At 48.9% G+C, this 16,159-nt stretch overlaps 8 protein-coding genes across 8 annotated transcripts; 4 read left to right on the top strand and 4 right to left on the bottom strand.

The window, feature by feature from the left end:
- Positions 1-143: 143 nt before the first annotated feature.
- Positions 144-462, top strand: N7471_000087 (uncharacterized protein; the record flags this gene model as incomplete). Its single annotated transcript, XM_057272808.1, has 2 exons — positions 144-329; positions 409-462. The coding sequence occupies 2 exons, from the start codon at positions 144-146 to the stop codon at positions 460-462; spliced, it is 240 nt and encodes a 79-aa protein (XP_057140987.1).
- Positions 463-479: 17 nt separating this feature from the next.
- On the top strand, positions 480-2,185 carry cp3 (carboxypeptidase C PRC1; the record flags this gene model as incomplete). Its single annotated transcript, XM_057272807.1, has 2 exons — positions 480-966; positions 1,020-2,185. The coding sequence occupies 2 exons, from the start codon at positions 480-482 to the stop codon at positions 2,183-2,185; spliced, it is 1,653 nt and encodes a 550-aa protein (XP_057140986.1).
- Positions 2,186-2,462: 277 nt separating this feature from the next.
- On the bottom strand, positions 2,463-3,862 carry N7471_000085 (40S ribosomal uS13 domain-containing protein; the record flags this gene model as incomplete). The annotated part of the gene is made up of 3 exons (XM_057272806.1): positions 2,463-3,234; positions 3,408-3,573; positions 3,721-3,862. Coding segments are annotated over 3 exons (606 nt in total), but the record flags the coding sequence as incomplete, so codon positions are not given.
- A 1,101-nt stretch (positions 3,863-4,963) lies between these two features.
- On the top strand, positions 4,964-8,287 carry N7471_000084 (uncharacterized protein; the record flags this gene model as incomplete). Its single annotated transcript, XM_057272805.1, has 1 exon — positions 4,964-8,287. One exon carries the CDS (start codon positions 4,964-4,966, stop codon positions 8,285-8,287), a length of 3,324 nt encoding a protein of 1,107 aa, XP_057140984.1.
- Positions 8,288-9,829: 1,542 nt separating this feature from the next.
- On the top strand, positions 9,830-10,318 carry N7471_000083 (uncharacterized protein; the record flags this gene model as incomplete). The annotated part of the gene is made up of 1 exon (XM_057272804.1): positions 9,830-10,318. The coding sequence occupies one exon, from the start codon at positions 9,830-9,832 to the stop codon at positions 10,316-10,318; it is 489 nt and encodes a 162-aa protein (XP_057140983.1).
- A 957-nt stretch (positions 10,319-11,275) lies between these two features.
- On the bottom strand, positions 11,276-12,303 carry N7471_000082 (peroxidase; the record flags this gene model as incomplete). Its single annotated transcript, XM_057272803.1, has 2 exons — positions 11,276-12,083; positions 12,197-12,303. The coding sequence occupies 2 exons, from the start codon at positions 12,301-12,303 to the stop codon at positions 11,276-11,278; spliced, it is 915 nt and encodes a 304-aa protein (XP_057140982.1).
- A 903-nt stretch (positions 12,304-13,206) lies between these two features.
- N7471_000081 (uncharacterized protein) lies at positions 13,207-13,827 on the bottom strand (the record flags this gene model as incomplete). The annotated part of the gene is made up of 1 exon (XM_057272802.1): positions 13,207-13,827. The coding sequence occupies one exon, from the start codon at positions 13,825-13,827 to the stop codon at positions 13,207-13,209; it is 621 nt and encodes a 206-aa protein (XP_057140981.1).
- A 344-nt stretch (positions 13,828-14,171) lies between these two features.
- On the bottom strand, positions 14,172-15,381 carry N7471_000080 (3-isopropylmalate dehydrogenase; the record flags this gene model as incomplete). Its single annotated transcript, XM_057272801.1, has 3 exons — positions 14,172-14,376; positions 14,425-14,848; positions 14,910-15,381. The coding sequence occupies 3 exons, from the start codon at positions 15,379-15,381 to the stop codon at positions 14,172-14,174; spliced, it is 1,101 nt and encodes a 366-aa protein (XP_057140980.1).
- Positions 15,382-16,159: the final 778 nt, after the last annotated feature.

The raw sequence follows: 16,159 nt of genomic DNA, 5'->3' as shown, positions 1-16,159 counted from the left end.
CAAGATTGAAGGATATATGTAGGCTGAGTACAAAGTATCAAAAGTTGATTTGCGTCAGGAAATCTACCCAAAAAGGCTTAGTCGACAAGCTCGTGCCCCTCGCAACCTTGGAACCCCGTGACTCATGCTGACTCATCCTGGTCATGGGGTCGGACCCCCTCTTGCGGTCATCTGATTGGCTCGGCCGTCTCGTCTTATCGACCTTCCCGGCGTCATCGGCCCAGGGACCTGCTTCTCCTCATCTCACAAGCGCAGGACATCACCGTCTTGCTTCATCGAACTCCTCGCCTTTATTTCAATTATCAACTATCTTGCGGTATCATCAAAGTGTAGGTGACAATCTTCCTTTGGCTTATTTTTGAGAGCCATTCCCGCAACAGGTTACTGATAAGAGGTGCCTATCTCCAGACCCCAAGGTACCCGCTCATCATCACCAACTCATCAGCATCATTCTTGCTGTGAAATCCTTAAACACAGTTATGAGAGTCCTGTCCGCCACTCTCTTGGCGGGAGCTGCTTCGGCCGCCACCCCGCCCTTCCAGCAGGTGCTCGGAGCTCACAGGGAGTATGCGGAGAACGTAGCCCAGAAGGGTGCGGATGCATTCAAGCCTCTGCAGCACCTCCAAGACCAGTTCAAGTCTCTCTCTGGTGAGGCTCGTCAGCTCTGGGAGGAAGTCTCTAACTACTTCCCGGAATCCATGGAGAGCGCTCCCTTGCTTTCCCTGCCCAAGAAGCACACCCGCCGCCCTGACTCGCACTGGGATTATCATGTCAGTGGTGCCGAAGTCCAAGACATCTGGGTCTCTGGTGCTGAGGGCACCAACGAACGTGAGGTTGATGGCAGGCTGGAGGACTACAACCTCCGCGCCAAGAAGGTTGACCCCAGCGCCCTCGGCATTGATCCCGGTGTGAAGCAGTACAGTGGTTACCTAGATGACAACGAGAACGACAAGCATCTGTTTTACTGTGAGTTTGGAAAATGTCCGTTTATTATCTAGAGTTTATCTAACCTCCGAAAGGGTTCTTCGAGTCTCGCAATGACCCCAAGAACGACCCTGTTGTCCTGTGGCTGAACGGCGGTCCCGGCTGCTCGTCCCTCACCGGACTTTTCATGGAACTTGGACCCAGCTCCATCAATTCTAAGATCAAGCCTATTTATAATGACTTCTCCTGGAACAACAATGCCTCTGTGATCTTCCTGGACCAGCCCATTAATGTCGGCTACTCCTACAGTGGCTCCTCCGTCAGCGACACTGTTGCTGCTAGCAAGGACGTCTATGCTCTCCTCACATTGTTCTTCAAGCAATTCCCCGAGTACGCTACACAGGACTTCCACATTGCTGGCGAGTCCTACGCTGGCCACTACATCCCTGTCATGGCTTCGGAGATTCTCTCCCACAAGAAGCGCAACATCAACCTCAAGTCTGTTCTCATTGGCAACGGCCTCACCGACGGTCTTACTCAGTACGAGTACTACCGCCCCATGGCCTGCGGTGAGGGTGGTTACCCCGCTGTTCTGGATAAAAGTACCTGCCAGTCCATGGACAACTCCCTGTCCCGCTGCCAAAGCATGATCCAGTCCTGCTACAATAGCGAGAGCCCCTGGGTTTGCGTCCCCGCCTCGATCTACTGCAACAACGCCATGCTTGGCCCCTACCAGCGCACCGGCCAGAACGTTTACGATGTTCGTGGCAAGTGTGAGGACACGAGCAACCTGTGCTACAAGGGCCTGGGCTACATCAGCGAATACCTTAACCAGGAAAGCGTGCGCGAGGCTGTCGGTGCCGAGGTTGATGGCTACGACTCATGCAACTTCGACATCAACCGTAACTTCCTCTTCAATGGCGATTGGTTCAAGCCTTACCACCGCCTCGTGCCCGGTCTCCTTGAGCAGATCCCCGTCCTGATCTACGCCGGCGATGCTGACTTCATCTGCAACTGGCTTGGCAACAAGGCCTGGTCCGAGGCTCTTGAGTGGCCTGGCCAGAAGGAGTTCGCTTCCGCCAAGCTTGAGGACCTCAAGATTGTGCAGAACGAGCATGTTGGCAAGAAGATCGGCCAGATCAAGTCCCACGGCAACTTCACCTTTATGCGTATCTTCGGCGGTGGCCACATGGTTCCCATGGACCAGCCTGAGTCTGGTCTGGAGTTCTTCAACCGCTGGATCGGTGGCGAGTGGTTCTAAACACTCGACCGAGGTGCTCTGATATAATGCGTTGATGAATATATCATTACACTGCGTGTTATTGATTTTGTGACTTGCTGTTTGCGTACAATTTGACACCGAATCATCCGGGAAACTCAGAAAGGCCGTATACTCGGTGTCATGTGTTTTCCTGCTGATTTTCGGTGATTTGGCTTCTGTTTAGTATATACGACTAGACAACTTTTGAATTCAAACAATTTTGGATAGACTTGAACATCGAGTATAAACAGTCATAGAGCGTAAAGGTCGTAGAGCTTGATGTACATATATTGAGTGTAGTGTAGACCTCCATGGATGTATGAGTTATATGAGTGCGGGTGTGGTGATAGGCGTAGATAGGCGCAGATGGACGGATATATTAATCTCAGTGCCCCATAGTTGTTGATCGATGGCTTAGGCCTTGTCCCACACCGACGGTCTAGGACATCCTACCCCACAGCAAGGTATTCTCCGAAGTATACCATGGAGCCTTGCAAGATATTCTACCCTACGAGGGCCGAGGATTGAGACAGGATCATAAAGTGGGCAAATTGATCCACAATAGATGATCCCATCAAAACCTAGGGCCGAGAGCAAAGTACACATATCGAAAAGATCGGTTCATTTCATTGGTATGGTTCATTTTCAATTTTTTGACAGCGGGGAAAAGGTCCCACGAGTGCCCATAGAAACACACCGGAAATAACGGAATCCCTCCAAGAACCCCCGGCAAAAAAACGAACAGAATGATTTAGCCCTTCTTCTTGCTGACACCGACGGTGCGACCGCGACGACCAGTGGTCTTGGTGTGTTGACCACGGACACGGAGGCCCCAGTAGTGACGCAGACCACGGTGGGAGCGGATCTTCTTGAGGCGCTCAAGATCCTCACGGAGCTTGGAGTCGAGACCGTTGGAGACAACCTGGGTGTCCTTGCCATCGGTGATGTCGCGCTGTCTGTTGAGGAACCACGAGGGGATCTTGTACTGAGTAGGGGTCTGGAGGATGGTCACGATGCGCTCGAGCTCTTCGGTGGTGAGCTCACCAGCACTATAGAAAGTGTCTTGTCAGCTTTGCCGGTCTTATGATATTTGTGCGATTGTTGTGCGATATTCCGTGTGTCGATTCAGGTCCAAACTGCCCCATTCTCTCTTTCAAGGTTTCCTCCAATGACAAACGGATAGGAATGATTGCATATTCGATGGGGGTTGTGGCGAACGTACCGCTTGGTGAGGTCGACATCGGCCTTCTTGCAGACCAGGTTGGAGTAACGGCGACCGACACCCTTGATCTGGGTCAGCGCGTACATGATCTTCTGCTTGCCGTCAACATTGGTGTTGAGCAGACGCAAGATGAACTGGAAGTTCGTCTTCTCGCCGGTCACGAGCGCTGTTATCGAGAAATTCCATGTTAGCCAACATTCAATTTCGAGAACCGCCGTCTCCGCCACCGTTTCCTGGGCTTCTTTTTTTGGCAAATTCGTGGTTGTATATCATATAATGCTCTCAGATTGAAAGGAGGGGTCGTCACGTACACATGATGGGCGATGGGCGAGGATCGCGATGGGTTGTCGACAGAGGGATGGAGAGAGGAAGTCCAACTGAGTGACTTTGCTTGTGGGATCGGGTAATTGGGGCGCTAACCTGATTTGGACGAGGGCTCGCTTGTTATGGGCTAGGCCTAAAATGGCTAGTCCATATAGTAGATCATGTGAAGTCACATGAGTGTTAATTTCAGTGTTAGATTCAGGTAATTAGCTCTGTTATTTACGCGTATCTTACCCAAAGCCCTGACAGACGGCTTTGTCTCCCTCGACATGAAACTGTGACGAACCCAATTCTTGGAATTATCAGCCACTGTTAAAGTGTTTCTTTGTGCTTCGAGTAATCTTTCATGAGGTCCAGATATTGATTTGCTGTGTGCCACTGTCATCTCTTGTCACTTGTTTTTTTTTTTTTTTTTTTTTTTAAAGAACTTTGATTGAGCCATTCCATCGCGGCTCTAAGTCTATTGGCACTCGCAGGCCCATACATTATTTGGCCCATATATATAATTCGGGCCGGACGACGCTAGAAGTTTCCGTTTCTTGCTTTTGGGGACACTTCAAGGATTTCTACCTCAATACTGAACACTTCCGCAATTTGATAGTCATTTCTAGACTCGGGTGAGGTTGACTCACGGCCAAACAAGATAGCATTCTCTACCTGCACTGGATCTGGAACCCCAATCTATGCCGCCTTCGATTTTGATAATTCATGTTCTTTGTTTTGTCAAAGGAACCCCAGAGCCCCACTGTTGTTGATATCAGAAGTGCATTTCTATTTTTACTCGGTTCTTTGATATCCTCTGGATTTGACCTCGACCAAGGTATGAGCTAATGTGACAAATATAGAATTCCCCACGCCCATGCTGCCCTGGCCCTAAACCTTGTTTGGGGATCCAAATGCTTTGTTCATCAAGAAACAGGATGTTACCATGGGTATTCGATCCGGGGCGCTCGGGGTGTTCTTTCACCTCGTGCTTACCATCTACAATATGGCACTCTATTTCTTTCGGTTGGCAAAGATGGCATTGAAGCTGGCACATTGGACAATGGATGTTCCTCGTTGTCCATTAAAGGACTTGGTTCGCACCGTTTCGCACCGTTTCGGCCTTTGGTTGATAGTTTCCAAGTTCCTCATACCAATATAGGACATCCCCAATATCAGGATATTGCTCTTGATTGAGCCCGTTGAGGCAGATTTTCAGACCTTCCTCCCTTCACTATCAGTTTGTCGAGATGAGTAATTTCTCTCCGCTCGAGATTCCTCCCCTTTCCGACTTTCCGTCGAAGCCGGAGGAACTCGACCACCCGCCGCCGCCCTTACCTCTTTATGATTTCACCCGTCTTCCCAATCCACCTGACGACTGGGAACATTTCAATGTCAAGTTTGGGACTGTTGCGCAGGGTCATAGTCGTTCCTTGAAGCTCCCGCAGGTGCAAGTGTTATTGAAGCATTACTTCTGGGGAATTCATTATGAGGAACTGACTAAGACCCCAATGACAACGAGAAAGAAGCAAAGTCTCAAGGTTCAGCAGATGATTTTGTTCAAACTCATCTACTACATGCAAGAACGTCATCGCCCGAAGACTTGGTTAGATATGCTAAATGTTAACCGAGATACTGGACCACGACTCTTGAGATACGACCTCAATCCGCGCCCAAAGCCACTCAGTAGATGGTACAATTCTCCTCCGGATGTGAGCACACATATCTTGAATGCGTACATACGTCCTCATGACGCGCCACCAGACATGCCCGACTACCTTATTCAACAGTATATGTACTCAGTTGACAGCTTGCACACACCACCCCCACCTCCACCACCTCCGGCGCCAACACTCTCTGCGCAACAAGATGAAATCCTTCGTATGCATCTGTTGCACCACATGAACCCAGGAGTCCAGTTTTCACCGGCCTATTCATTGACAGATCCGCCGGGGAAGAAGATACCGGACCCTTCACCAGGCCAAAAACGGGGTTCAGATGGAAACAAGGAACCCCGTCGCAAGCGCTCGAGACAAATTTCACCCGGTGCTCCTGCTTACCGAGGTCGTCCTCGTTCCCCAACTCCGCCGTTTCAAGAGCCCGTCTTTGCTGCTGACGATATCACAACTTTCACCTGGACACCTGGTCTGGCACCTTCCCACACAGTGGCCCCTATTGGAAAGCACCAATTGAGCCCCGTTATCCCGAAACCCTCAGGCCCGCTTGACACGCGCGCGATTACGGACGCCGTGGAACGAGCTGTGATGCAGATCGTGTATGCAGATCTGGACCGTGATCCAACCATTCCGTCTGCTGAAAAGCCCATTCGCCACCGGACCGCCCAGTCTTACAAGGATATGCTCAAGCTGAAACTTGGATCATTCCCCACCACGGCGAATGTGAAGTTGTCGCCATTGACCTTTGATTGGGATCCAAATGGCACCTTGTTTCCGGTCCGGGGCCGCGGCCCTATCTGGGATTCAATGTCTTGTGCAACAGATGCTGTTATTGTAGCGGGAATGCTACTCGACGCTGGTTGTACCAAGATAGATCGCGCAAACAATCGAGCAGCTGAGTTCAAAGATATCGAAAAAGCATTCATCGAAGTGACAATGGCGAGCTGGGAGACCTTTGACGAGAAGACTTCTATATTTGTGCGTGACGAATGGCTCCGTATGTTCATCGATGGCTCACCCGACTTGAAAATGGGACAACCGATTCCTCCCTGGGCGGTATGGTCAGTGGCAACGAGAAGCTTCGCCCAATTCCGCTATTTCCACGTTGAGCGAGTGACTCCTTGCAAATGTCAACTCGCGATTCCGTTCTATAACTCCCATCAAGGGTCCTGCATTTTACCTGGCTACCAACAGGGCGATGAAAAAGGAGTAGAACTGCAAGTGTTGATCGAGCGATGTTTCTACCCACGAAAGTCTTTCAGATGTGTTAAGTGTGGTGATCCGGCGGGAGTTACTGGAGAACGAAAGATCGGTCAACTCCCGCTGCGTCTGGTGGTAACATCTGATATCAAGACGCGAATCCGAAATCACACGGAGAATCTCCGATTCAATTACATAGACTATGAAGACAAGCAGCAGGTCGCACACTATCGTTGGATTGGCGGCATCTATAACAACGAATCCCATGCTCGTCTGTTTTGGACAGATACGAAACGAGGCGAGAAAGATGACGGGAATATTATGATGTACGACAGCCAAGTTAATTCCGGGGTTCTTATCGGTGGAATCCCAGCATTTCAACGCGAAGAAAAAGTACCCACTGAATGGGTCAACCATCATGCTATTCCGCTCCTTTTCTATGAGCGAATCATGAATCCCACCGTTGACCTTTTGGCAAAGGCCAACAACGCGATGTTGGAGCTGGGCAATTGCGTGAGCGAGAACAAGAACGTTCTCGAAGAGCACATCCCTTGGGAGCGATTAACTCCTCCATTGCAGCAGGAGTCGTGGCCTCGTATACTTTCACACAATGGTGAACGCTTCAGCAGATTCAATCCCGGCTGGGCAATAGTGAGAACATCCCCGAACCCAGCCGCTGCACAGACTCCTGCACCCTCTCTGCCACCCATTCACATTGACCCGGCGCTTCTTGATCCATTGGTCATTGACCCATCGCTCATTGATCCATCACTTTTCTCCACCACCACACCTCCGGAATTCGACTTGTCCTCATTCTTGGACATGACAGTATTTGATAACCCATCAAACACTGATCAAGACCCAACTGAGGATCCCACCAAGAACCATATGTTCAAGTCGATGATGCAAAGTCCACGCTGGCTCGTTCCAACCCCCGACATGTGGCCTTCAGGTCTACCTGGCGAGGAAGGAGCTTTGGATTTCCCCGAGCTGCCTATGTCGCCCCAACTGGGCAACCGTACGGGCAACGGGTGGTCAGATATTACCATGCCAGATGCGGATGAGACTATGCCTGAGCTTCGAAGCCGACACTTCCGCAGTACGCATGGTAATAGACTTAAGAAGTCCGCGATAGCAAACTACGCTATTTCAAAGCAGGCCTTGACCTCAAGGGAGAAACATGCCCTGCGTGCAGAGAAGATACATGGATTTAGCTTCAGGCACAGGTTTAGTGATGTCGAGGACGAAGAGGAAGAGGAGGAACTCGACCGAGAGAAGATAGAGATGCTGCAAAAGAAACAGGACGATGATCGAAAAAAGAGAGAGGAACGGAAAAGGCAAGAGGAGCTCGATCTAAAGAAGAGAGAGGAACGGAAAAAACAAAAGGAACTCGACAAGAAGAAGAAAGAGGAACTCGACAAGAAGAGGAAAGAGGAGCGGAGAAAACAAAGAGAGCTCGAAAAGAAGGAAGAACAGGAAGAACAAGAACAAGATGAAGGTGAAGTACTGGAGAAAGACCCGAAATGGACGAGAGAGGACTACTATAAACAACAAAGACAAAAGGAAGGCAAGAAGAAACAGGAAGAGGCCAAGCCGAAGGTATCAAGAAGACCGGGGTTGAGGAATTCGAAAAAGAAAAACACCGATCCAACATGGAAGCCTGGTGATAGTGATGCAGATGAAACTGATTTGCCTTGATTTATGTTATTATTGTTGGATCATCGTTGGCTTCAGAGTATTCATGGATAAATATCCTGCTTTGATAGATTGTATAGATCATGATTACTTCTTCCTCTTTTTCCCACAGTTGCTGGTAGCCAAAAGAGGTTATGATGCCGTTTTTTTCTAGCCCTGAATCCATCAATACACGTATTCATCAAGAATTCATTATTTCTATCAACGATAACACTACAAAGTGCTATACTTTTATCAAGATCCTTCAAGTTCATCGATATTTATCGATATTCATCAAGTTCCATCAAGAATAGCACCTCCAAGTGCTATATCTTGGGCTGAAACTCTCACTTTTCAAGAACCAATTGAACAGAGCAAACAAAGCTCCATTTTTCGAAATCATTTGACAAATTCATCCCAAATTGGGAGAAAAGATGGCTAAGCCACAACCGTAAGGGCCACAACCCTGACAACAATCTCTGGCAAGAAGAAGAGGTCAAAATAAAATATAGAAATAGACTTCACGGAACCACAAGATTCCTGGCAAAGGCAAAGGCTATTCATTCCGAACTAACATCCATGGATGGCAACCGAAATAGGAATCCAGCTTGACGATCAAAATCCCCGCCAAGAGCGGTCCGGGGATCTACATAAACGAGGAATCAGCCCCAGTAGATGATCTTACCTGGTTTAGTAGTCCCTGCAGCTCGCGACGTATGAAGGGCCGCGAGGCCTAGGAATTCTTGAAGAAATGATGCCCTAAAATACTAAGTCTTCCATTGTACAATTGCTTGCCGCCAAGAGGTGATGAGTCTAGTTGGGTAGATCATTTGGCTTGGGGTCGATTACAATGCTATGCAATATACGAAGTATTTTAATTGTAGTCTCCTCCTTCTCGGTACAGTAGAGTCCACACGCTTTCATCCTACCCTACCCCATAGCTCCTTTCGCAGATTTCTCGGGCCAGTCAAGCAGGATGTCTCAGTTTCCGCAGTCTCCAAAGCGGTTCTCGTGATAGTGGGGTTGGCCCGGGGTAGCTGCCTCTTTGGATCATTTCCGGGGACGGAGGACGATGAGCTGCAATTCAATGGCCGTTATAGTCCACCTAAAAACGCCTACTGTTGGTGGCGCTCGGCTTAGCCGCTTCCCCATTATCTTGGCATTGAGCTTTCGCAGACAAAGGAGAGAGCATTGCAGATTGTCTATTGAAATTTCCTCAAGTAGAACTTGGCGGGCATGGGAATTACTATGGGCTTTGGGGCTATGTCGGTACTGGAGGTTTTAACTGGGTTGGGGCGATATAATGGACACTGCTTCACTGCTTCACTACTTTATTCCACTGCTCTATCTGTTAGATATTGTCAACTCATGATGTCATCTTACTATGAAAGCAGTGCAGGATGCAAGGCAGCTTTCAGAGGCAATGCATGAATCTTGGAGGAAGTCGAGGAAGTATAAAGACCCCTGAACAGCACCATCAAGATGAGGGTATCAACAACAACCAATCCCAACCAACTACAAACTATAACACTTCAATCCTCAAATCTCAAATTTCACAACATAATCATGGTTTCTCTCCGTGCCACTCTTCTTTGCCTGATGGCTACCTCTGGAACCGTGTACGGCGAACGCCTGAGGGCCGTCTGGTCATCTGGTTCATTTGCGTCAATCTCCGGTCCTGACGGTGGCAGTGCCGGGTCTAACTATGACTCGGGCTTCACAATCCTCAACAAGGATGGCAACCCCATCTACGAAAACGGCTGGCCCGGCGACCATTCAGCCTGTCAACAATACGACGGCCGCGAGTGGACTATGGAGGGCGCCTGCTGGAATAAAGCACTCAAGTTCTACTGCAAGGCCGACTTCGCAGGCACCCCCGAGGAGTGCGAGGTCAGAAACGATCAAGGCATAGCCATCGGCAAAGGTGTGGGAATAAGGAACACAAAATTCATTGGCATCGCCATTGGTACAGATGCTTCCTGTGCCATCGAATTTGATTCTGACAGTGCTGGCTGCCCTGTCAGTGAGGGCGAGGGCCCTTTTAAGGTTGTCTAGGGTTGAACAACATTACAAATTGCTCGATATCCCCAGCAAATGTTGCAATTTTCTTTTGTATCTAGACAGTATTCTATTGCAATTCAGATCCATGACTCCTTGCTTGTTACTATCTAGGGCTGAACCTTGATGAAATAAGAAGTGCAGGATAATACGTAGTATTAGACTACTACATAGAGTCTGCCAGTCTGTAACTAGTATAATGGGGATAAAAGGATAATTCGTAATTCAGATTTATTGTTATATGAAGGGCTTTATTAGGCTCTCTTATAAACCAATAAGATGTTTGTCTAAAGAAGACGTTCCTAGAGCTAATTAGAGATGAATTTGACCACTCGGACACTACGATTGAAGCGTGGTATACACGCATGCAAACAACATCCCCTCTACTGATCGCTGAATTGAAATTGTTGCGAAAATGCCTGAAGGCGTAATATTTAGGTCATTTCTAAATTTCGATATACACCGTTAATACTGTTGATACTAGTCAACACGGCCGTCTGCCAATCAGCGAGCTCTTATTTGATATACCCGAGGCCCGAGTCTGTATAACACGAGATAGTATACTTAGTACTAATATTAAGTAACTAGTTAGTTATGTAAAATCATAAGTACTCCATGTACTACATAATAACAGGTGTACTAGTTAGTTACATACTGGTATAGTATTATATATTCCATGAGAGGTAGCCGTGCGCATTTCCCCGCAGTCTTACCCCAGACTCAGGATTCCCCCTTTCCCTCTTCTTTTCTATTTCTTCCCTATATTTCCATTACTTCAATAACTACCTACGACATACATACTAACAGCCAGACATCCACCATTTATCTTAATCACATTCTATGATCTATGATCTATTTACACATCCAAATCCTGCTGTCTACAGTCCATATCTAGCAACGCAGTGGGGAATTGATCCAAAAACAAGCCAAAAAAAACAACAAAAAGATGACACTCTACAGACGCGCTCTGGGCGGGCCGGTAGCAGTGTCGCTCTTCTTCGGTGCTGAGACATATCCACCGAGACTGCCGTCAGTGTTGGTCACGGCACCCTGAGCATCACGCTGGATACCAAGCTCAACCAACTTGGCAAACACCTTGGAGAAGTGATCAAAGAACAACTCCTTATCCTCGGCATACCGCTTAACCCACGGGGCAAATACCGGATCCGTCGAAAGCGCCATATCAGTCGGCAGCATCATCAACGGCTCCTCGTCCTCCTCAGCATCGGGATCCTCATACACAAACTGCGTGTTACCCGACGCCATCTTGCGCGGCTTCCAGTCAAGCTGGAGCAGCAATTTGAAGAAAGAGTTGGAGAATCGCGTCGGGTTCGTCACCCACGGACCCTCGAATCCACTACGGTCGCCGTGGCACCGGCCAAGGTTGTGTCCGCCCGTCAGCGCTACGATCTCCTGATCGTTGAAACCCATGCGGTAGAAGATAAATCGCAGGTGGTCGGCGCCCTGGGCTCCGTCTGGCAGACGTCCACGTGGCGGCAGCTTGGTGTCGCCGATCAGATCTGTTCGTCCACCTTGCCAGGGGATATCGGGTCCGCCCATCTCCTTGATCGCCACTACGCCGGCCAGAGTCCACAGATCAGAGTACGTGATCCAGGGGTGCTTCGCTTTAATCGGCTCTAGGAATGCCCGTCCGTGCTGCAGGCCGGCGTTGGCGGGATCGCCACCCTCTGCTTCGTATCGCATGCCTGCTCCGTTGGAACCACCGGTGTCGGTTTCGGCATCGTATGTGCCAGACGAGTGCCTGTTGGAAATCATTGTCAGTGACATTGCGTTGAGAGAGGCTTATCGCCGCCGATCCGAAGGCCCCCGACCCGACCGAGAACCGACAAGGCTACGAGAATCACATTTACTTACCATGCTAGCCGCACGAAGACGGGTCCTGCGCTGCCATCATCATAACCGGGCTTCTGCAGGATAGCGGCGATGTCCTTGCGGACGGCATCATAGTTGTGAGTGCTCATTCTCGGTTTCGGCCGATAACGCGGGCCCGGGGTATGTTGCTCGGGAAGAAATTGAACAAACTCCACGTCGGTTTCGAGATGGATCGTTCGAAGAGGTTTAAGTGAACGAATTGAAGATCAGAAAGAGATCAGAAAGAGAAAAGAAAGAGAAAAAGGACAGGAAAGAAAAGAGAAAGGAGACTCGAAAAAAGTGACTCCCCGGACTTTCCACATGGAAAGTCGGTGGATCCGCGGGCCGAATCAGCCTGCGCCTATTGAAGATGCCGAGGTTGGACGTAGACGACCATGCACTTGCTTATGATCGGTGATCTACTGTGATTCCGACTGGCAATTTCCGACATTTGGATTTCTCGGTTCCGATGGGCTAGATTTTCCATAGTGATTATCGCCTTATAATCAACTGAAACAAGCGAAGGATACCAAGTCACATTCCCAGATGTCGCCATCAAATGCCGATTCAGACCTCGGAACTCAGAAGCCGACATTCAGATTCAGATATGACACTAATATTTATTGGCAAATCCGATGCTTACATATATTACTATAGTATTTGCAAGGGCATAAAGTTGAAATGAGTGTTATTTTTTTTTACAGAACTTACTTCTCAATTCTGTACTGCTTGTCATAGCTGTGGGTAACGAATTGAGGAAGGGAAGCTGAAGCCACGAATCGGCCTATGGTTAACATTCTTGACTAGCTCTCCGCCGTGCCTTCGGTTTTTAAATTCAGATTTTCGAAATGGACATGGGGCAGATCTCTTTTGCCCTGAAAGTCAGGGCCAAACAAAGAGAATGTGTAAACGGTTTCGCATGAAAGCTGAAAGAAAGCTCAAAGAAAACTAAGAAACACCTGAGAAACACCTGAGAGATATGTGAGGGGTGTCTGAGGGATGTCTGAAAGACATCAAAGATCTCCCTTCTTCACAGTCTCATCTCCACTCTCCGCAATCTCGTATTCCCCGTCGACATCCTCCCCCACATCAACCTCAAATCCCCCATCGACATTGTCATTTGAAGCACCCTCCCCAATGACCTCCTTCTTTAAGCAATCTCGCAGCATGTCCCGCTCACTTCGTAGCCGCGCCACCTCCCCCTGCGCCTCTTTTAACGAGACTCTCAGCTTCCGCATCTTCATCTGGTATGCGCGGCCCAGGCCATCCGCCTGCCCGGCGAGTCGCGAATACTTCTTCTGGATCCACTTCCTCTCCTTGCGCAGCCGGCCCACCTGTCGATCGAGTGAGTGTCGCTGCTTGATGTCCGTGTCGCGGATCGTCTGGATCACTTTGTCGATCACGTCGGTGTGCTGCGCCTGGAGTGTGCCTTCTTCGGAGTACTTGGCGATGCTTATGAAGGTTGCGCAGATGTCTGCCGCGATTGATGCCATCAGCTCGCTCTTCGTGGTGGAGGTTTGTTGTTCGAGGTTTTCAAGGCGTAGAGCGCAGGAGCCTGGTGTGTTTGGTTGCTGGCTGGGATGGTTAGGTGCCATCGCTGGTGTAGATGAGGTGGCAGGATTTTGGAATGACATGGTGAGTGCTTGGTCTCTGATGGGAGACTCGTCTTGCGGACTGTGTGGAGGTGGAGAGCCTCTGGGCTTGAGAGGATGTGGGATTTTAGACATGGAGAGGAATAAGGAAGGAAGAAGAAGGAAAGTCTCTAAGAATATGCCAATTTAATTATAACCTTAGAAGAATTATGGAATCATTTAATGGGTTATCTAATTTCCTTTCAACCCCAATTTTCAGCTAACAAACATTGCCTTTGATCGGTTTCTGTCTTTATCAAAGTGAGATTCATTGATGGCCAGTTTGACGCATAACCGGACTTTGTTTGAACCGAACAATCATTGATATAGCCATTGCTATTTCTATACTACAGTGCAGACACAATCGCATCGCCAACTTCATTAGTCCCAGCCTTACCCCCAAGGTCAGGCGTTCGAATCCCTGAATCCAACACTTTACGCACCGCATCCTCCACACGTCGAGCCTCATCTTCCATGCTCAAAGAGTATCGGAACATAAGCGCGACACACAGGATCATTGCAACCGGGTTAGCAATGTTTTGTCCCGCAATGCTACAACAAATGTTAGAACAGGCTTCTTATCATGGTTGTAGCACTTACGTCGGAGCAGATCCATGTGTAGGCTCGTACAGCCCGTAAGGTCGCGTCTTCAGCGTCTTATCACCAGGCAGACCATTGAGACTAGCACTCGGCAACACACCCAGTGTACCCACAATAGACCCAGCTTGGTCGGAGATCATGTCACCAAAGGTGTTGTCAGCCAGGATAACGCCATTCAGTGATCGCGGGTTCGTTGCTAGAATCAATGACGCGGAGTCCGCCAGCTGGTGCACCAATTTCACTTGCGGGTACTCCGCTGCCATGGTCTTGTCCACTACCCGGCGCCAGAGTCGAGAAGAAGCTAGTACATTCGCCTTGTCTAGTGAGATCAAAGGCCAAGGGGGATTGTGTCGCAGTGCCACTTCGGCAGATGGACGGGTAACTCGTTGGATCTCGGCTTCGGAGTAGCCCCATTCATCCATCGCTGTGGTAGAAGAAAATGTTAGGGAGCTGTTCAATTACAGTAGAATCTCAGCCCAACCCACCGTATGTTTCTTCTTCGACCTTGCGGCCAAAATAGGCACCTCCGCAGTTCTCCCGAACAACAACAAAATCAACACCTTCAATAACATCGTGCTTGAACGGGCTGAACTCCTTGGCGATAGAAGCACTTGGTGAGGTAGAAGAGCACGGGCGTAGGTTTGCATAGATATCCATAGCCTTGCGTAGTTGGAGTAGTCCTCCCTCGGGTCCATCAAGACCACGACGTTGATTGTCCCATTTCGGACCCCCAACTGCAGCGAAGAGCACTGCATCTGAGTCCAGAGCTGCCTGCTTGACTGCTTCGGTCACAGACTTGCCGTGGGTGTCAATGCTGCAACCTCCAATCAACTCCTGGCGCAGTTCGAACTTCCGTTGGGGTGTCTCAAAGACCTTGAGGACCTTAACGGCTTCGGCCATGACCTCAGGGCCGATGCCATCGCCGGGTAGGACGAGGATGTTGAAGCTTTTGGCCATGGTGCTGTAGTCTTTGTTGTTACAAAGAAATCTCTGGGCTAAATCAGATTATTCTCATACCTCAGGCACCCAGGACTATATATGGCCCTATGTCGGAGCTCGGTCTTCAACCCGATTGATGCGGGGTTTAAGTTGGTCGGGCTTTCGCCGATGACATCGCCTCCGATGTGCGGAGGTCTGTCACAGGACTAAGGAGGAATGCAGTTTAACTTTCTTGGAGCTGTTAGTTGTGGGGATTTGTAGTATACAAAATCAGGCTTAAGGTGTCCAGCACTGTCTACTAGTCTACTAGGTAATACTGTCATTGCTTAGTATACTGGTTTCTCATGCATCAAATAGTGTGGTATATGCTTTTTTTCCTGTTATAGGAGGCTTTGATTGAACTATACCAATAGTGAAGCAGACATCCATAGATAATGAAATATAACCCAACGGCAGCAAATTGATAGCCTGATAGCCAAGGAGTATGAAAAGTTGCGGCCTCAGGCAACAATCTGACTCTCCACATGCGGTTATCCAGGTTATCCAACCTAGAAACATCCAGTACATCGTGGAATATTTCGATGATTTTAAACCCAAAAATCTTCCTATAATCGTCTACTTTCTTTTAATTCCTTCTTCTTCGCAAATCTTACATCTTTGGATCTCATTTCCAGTCTGACAAATCCGGTAATAGGGCTTAGGGCCGATTAGACCCCCTCCTGTTTGCACTGTTTGCATTGCGGGCATCATTTCAAAGCAATTGGACGATCTCCAAATCCGAGAGCGCAATACATTT

Source organism: Penicillium samsonianum, assembly GCF_028829775.1.
Source record: "Penicillium samsonianum strain IBT 33392 chromosome Unknown utg000001l_segment0_segment0, whole genome shotgun sequence".
NCBI lineage: Eukaryota > Fungi > Ascomycota > Eurotiomycetes > Eurotiales > Aspergillaceae > Penicillium > Penicillium samsonianum.
This window is presented reverse-complemented; position numbering and strand designations above follow the sequence as displayed.